The sequence below is a fragment of the Toxorhynchites rutilus genome, chromosome 3, assembly GCF_029784135.1.
Source record: "Toxorhynchites rutilus septentrionalis strain SRP chromosome 3, ASM2978413v1, whole genome shotgun sequence".
In the NCBI taxonomy this organism is placed as follows: Eukaryota; Metazoa; Arthropoda; class Insecta; order Diptera; family Culicidae; genus Toxorhynchites; species Toxorhynchites rutilus.
The window spans coordinates 134,260,492-134,264,361 of NC_073746.1; the positions used below are offsets into that span (position 1 = coordinate 134,260,492).

General features: G+C 43.1%; 1 protein-coding gene across 1 annotated transcript; it reads left to right on the top strand.

Annotated features, from left to right (window-relative positions):
- The first annotated feature begins 275 nt into the window (after positions 1 to 275).
- Positions 276 to 3,666, top strand: LOC129773505 (uncharacterized). The gene is made up of 3 exons (XM_055777118.1): positions 276 to 549; positions 1,900 to 2,242; positions 2,319 to 3,666. The coding sequence occupies exons 1-3, from the start codon at positions 276 to 278 to the stop codon at positions 3,664 to 3,666; spliced, it is 1,965 nt and encodes a 654-aa protein (XP_055633093.1).
- The last annotated feature ends 204 nt before the right edge of the window (positions 3,667 to 3,870 follow it).

The window sequence follows — 3,870 nt, forward strand, 5'->3', positions numbered from 1 at the left end:
TTGGCTCTACTTACGCGGCTTCATTGCGTAATAGGACAATAGAACAATGCGATGAATGGAGTCTCCATTCATCGCATTGTGATTCCCTCACAAAGGCTTCACCATAATACAATTGGAAGGATCATCGTACGCCAAATACTGTTCACAAGGATAATTGAATCAATATTCAAGGCATTCCGTTTGCCTTGAGAAGGTAATTAGCGTTCCTTTTTAATTATTTTTCCTGTCCGTTCTGCGTGGTCTTTCGCTTGCAGATCATTTCGCTTTATTCCACGATGGCGACGGGAGCTGAGCGTAAGCTTCGGGGATTGAAGAATCGTAAACGCAGTATACTGGCATCGTTTGCGTGCATCACAGAATTCGCCGACAATTTCCAAGCAGAATATGATGCACTGGAACTTTCTGTTCGTTTAGATAACCTAGCTGCATTATGGACGGAGTTTAACTCAGTGCAGTCCGAATTGGAGGTTTTGGAAGACGTGGATGAAGTAATGGATGCGTATCTGAAGGATCGCACCGAGTTCGACAGATGCTATTACCGCACTAAAGGTAAACTTCTTCAGTACAGTAAGGAATTACCTGGTGAACAGGAAGCACAAAACCCACAACATGATGCTCCTCCTCAAATGAGCCATATAAAACTACCAGACATCAAGTTACCCATTTTCAGTGGAGAGTTTGAGAGTTGGCTAAATTTCCACGATTTGTATTATTCACTCGTTCACTCTTCAACAAATTTATCAACGATTCAGAAGTTTTATTATTTACGGTCTTCCTTGGCTGGCGAGGCTTTAAAAGTGATCCAGACGATACCAATAACTACGGATCACTATCCTGTTGCATGGAAGATGCTCGTTAACCATTTTTCAAACCCACGACGTCTGAAGCGTATATACGTTCAGTCACTGTTTGAATTTTCCACTATAAAGAGAGAAAATGCTGAGGAATTACATTCACTCATTGAGAAATTCGAAACCAACGTACGAGTGTTGAAGCAACTAGGCGAACAGATCGAACATTGGGACGTGCTTCTGATTCACCTGCTTAGTACGCGATTAGATCCAGTCAGCAGACGAGATTGGGAAGAATTCGCAGAAACCCTGGAAAACGTCACCTTCGATGAAATTGTTAAATTTACGCAACGTCGGGTCAACGTACTTCAGTCAGTCGTTATTAAACCTGTCGAAGTACAACAAGTTAGCGGAAAAAGAGTCTTCATTCAACGCTCGGGGAATCACGGATCATTCCAAAATGGATCACGTGATTGTATAGTATGTTCTGGTCAGCACTCTATTTATCAATGCAGCACATTGACGAAAATGTCCGCAGAAGAGAAAGAACGATTCATTCGACGTAATCAGCTTTGCCGTAATTGCCTGCGTCGAGGTCACGTTTTAAAGGAATGTCCATCAGAGGGCAATTGCCGCAAATGCGGTGGACGACATCACACCCAACTGTGTAATTCTCAGAGATCAAATATATCGAAACAAACAGTATCAAATCAATCATCATCAGCCACAAATCAACCCAGTCACTTGAAGAGGAACGAATATTCTTTATCATCAACACCCGCAGTGCATACAGGAATCACGAATTGTATAAAAAATGATAACGTTAGTCGCAGAGTTCTACTAGCCACAGCAGTTGTCCTGTTAGTAGATGATAATGGTGGTGAGTTTCCTGTTCGAGCCTTGCTGGACTCTGGAAGCGAGTGATGCTTCGTTACGAAACGTGTGAGTCAGCGGATGCACATAAAACGCAGGAAGGTGAATTTACCAATAGCAGGAATAGGCCGATCCTCAACGCAAGTACGTTTCATGTTCCGGTCGATGCTCAAATCCCGACATAGCGATTATTCTGCTGAGATTGATCTATATGTTCTTCCTCGGGTTACTGTAGACTTGCCTAGTGTCTCAGTAGACGTATCAACATGGGACATTCCAAACGGAATTCAATTAGCCGATCCCTCGTTCTACAAACCGAGTAACATTGATGTTATTATAGGGGCAGAGCTGTTCTTCGATATTTTCAACCCGTCGGAACGTATATTATTGGGAAATTCATTACCATGGTTAATAAACTCGAAGGTTGGATGGATCGTCTCCGGCAACACACATCAGAAGTACACAAATATCCCATTTGCATGTAACATTGCTACTACATCAGATCTGCACCGTGATATGGAGCGTTTTTGGTCCATCGAAGATGATTCGATGAAGGCATTCTCACCTCAAGAAACAGCGTATGAAAATTATTTCGCGGACACGACATTTCGTGAACCAGATGGTCGATACACGGTTCGCCTTCCATTCAAAAAGGAGTTTGTGCACAACCTTGGCGATAATAAACAAACCGGGGCACATTGAAAGCCGCTTCAATCGAACTCTTGCCAAGGAATACCGAGATTTCATGGACGAGTATTTGAGACTCGGTCATATGCAACAAATTGAGGAAGTTCAAACTACTACACCATCTTCATTCTTTCCTCCACATCATCCGGTCATCCGTGAAGACCACACAACGACCAAGGTTCGCGTCGTGTTCGACGCATCGTGCAAGAGTGCAACTGGTTTGTCATTGAATGACATCCTGGAAGTTGGACCAGTAATCCAGGACGATCTACGCTCAATTGTTATGAGATCGCGGTTGCATTCTTTTTTACTGATTGCAGACATAACAAAAATGTTTCGTCAGATAAATCTCCACCATAAAGACACACCTTACCAAAGGATATTTTGGCGTTCCTCATCATCGGAGCCAGTTCGAATGTATGAGTTAAAAACCGTCACATATGGCACTGCATCAGCCCCATATCTTGCCACTCGTGTACTCAAACAGTTGGCGAAGGACGAGGAACAAAATTATCCACTTGCATCCAGAGCCACACTGGTTGACTTTTACATGGATGATTTCGTTTCTGGTACAAGCACTATATACGAGGCAATCGAACTCCAAAACCAGATGGATTCCATGTTCAAATCTGCTGGCATGCAACTCCGAAAATGGGCATGCAACTCATCGGAAATTTTAAAGTATATTCCTGAAAACAATCGAGCATTAGAATCATCTGTTGACCTTGATAAGGACAAGTCGATCAAAACATTGGGTTTGCATTGGGAACCCATGACTGATAGATTGAAATACATGATACAACTGGAGCCCGACGATGTTACACAGCCAATAACGAAACGTACAACGCTTTCTTGCATTGCGCGGATATTTGATCCGTTAGGATTAGTCGGCCCGGTGGTGGTTACTGCAAAAATATTCATGCAGATTTTATGGAGTCTGAGAGAGGAAAATGGAAAGGTATACGACTGGGATTGCGAATTGCCCGCAGACATTAAAAATCAATGGAATACATTCTACATGCAATTGGATCGTCTTAACGAATTTCGTATCGAACGACAAGTGCTACTTCCGGATGCAACTTCTATCGAAATGCATATTTTCTCTGACGCTTCTGAGCACGCTTACGGAGCGTGCGTATACTTACGCACAGCAAACAGTTTAGGCGAAATCAAGGTTGCACTTCTTACGTCACGTTCCAAGGTGTCGCCACTGAAACAATTAAGTATCCCACGCTTGGAATTGTGTGCAGCTTTGATTGCCGCTGAATTGCATCAAAAGGTATTGGATTCCTTACGTCTGGAAATAGTGACATGAATTTCTGGGTCGATTCAACGACTGTGTTGAGTTGGTTAAAATGTACTCCTTCTACATGGACCACCTTTGTGGCCAATAGGGTCTCCAAAATCCAACATGCCACTCCCAACTGCAAGTGGAGTCATGTTGCTGGCAGCGAAAACCCTGCTGATATTATTTCGTGTAACATGTTTTCGGGCCAAGCCGATATTAGTCGAACAGTGT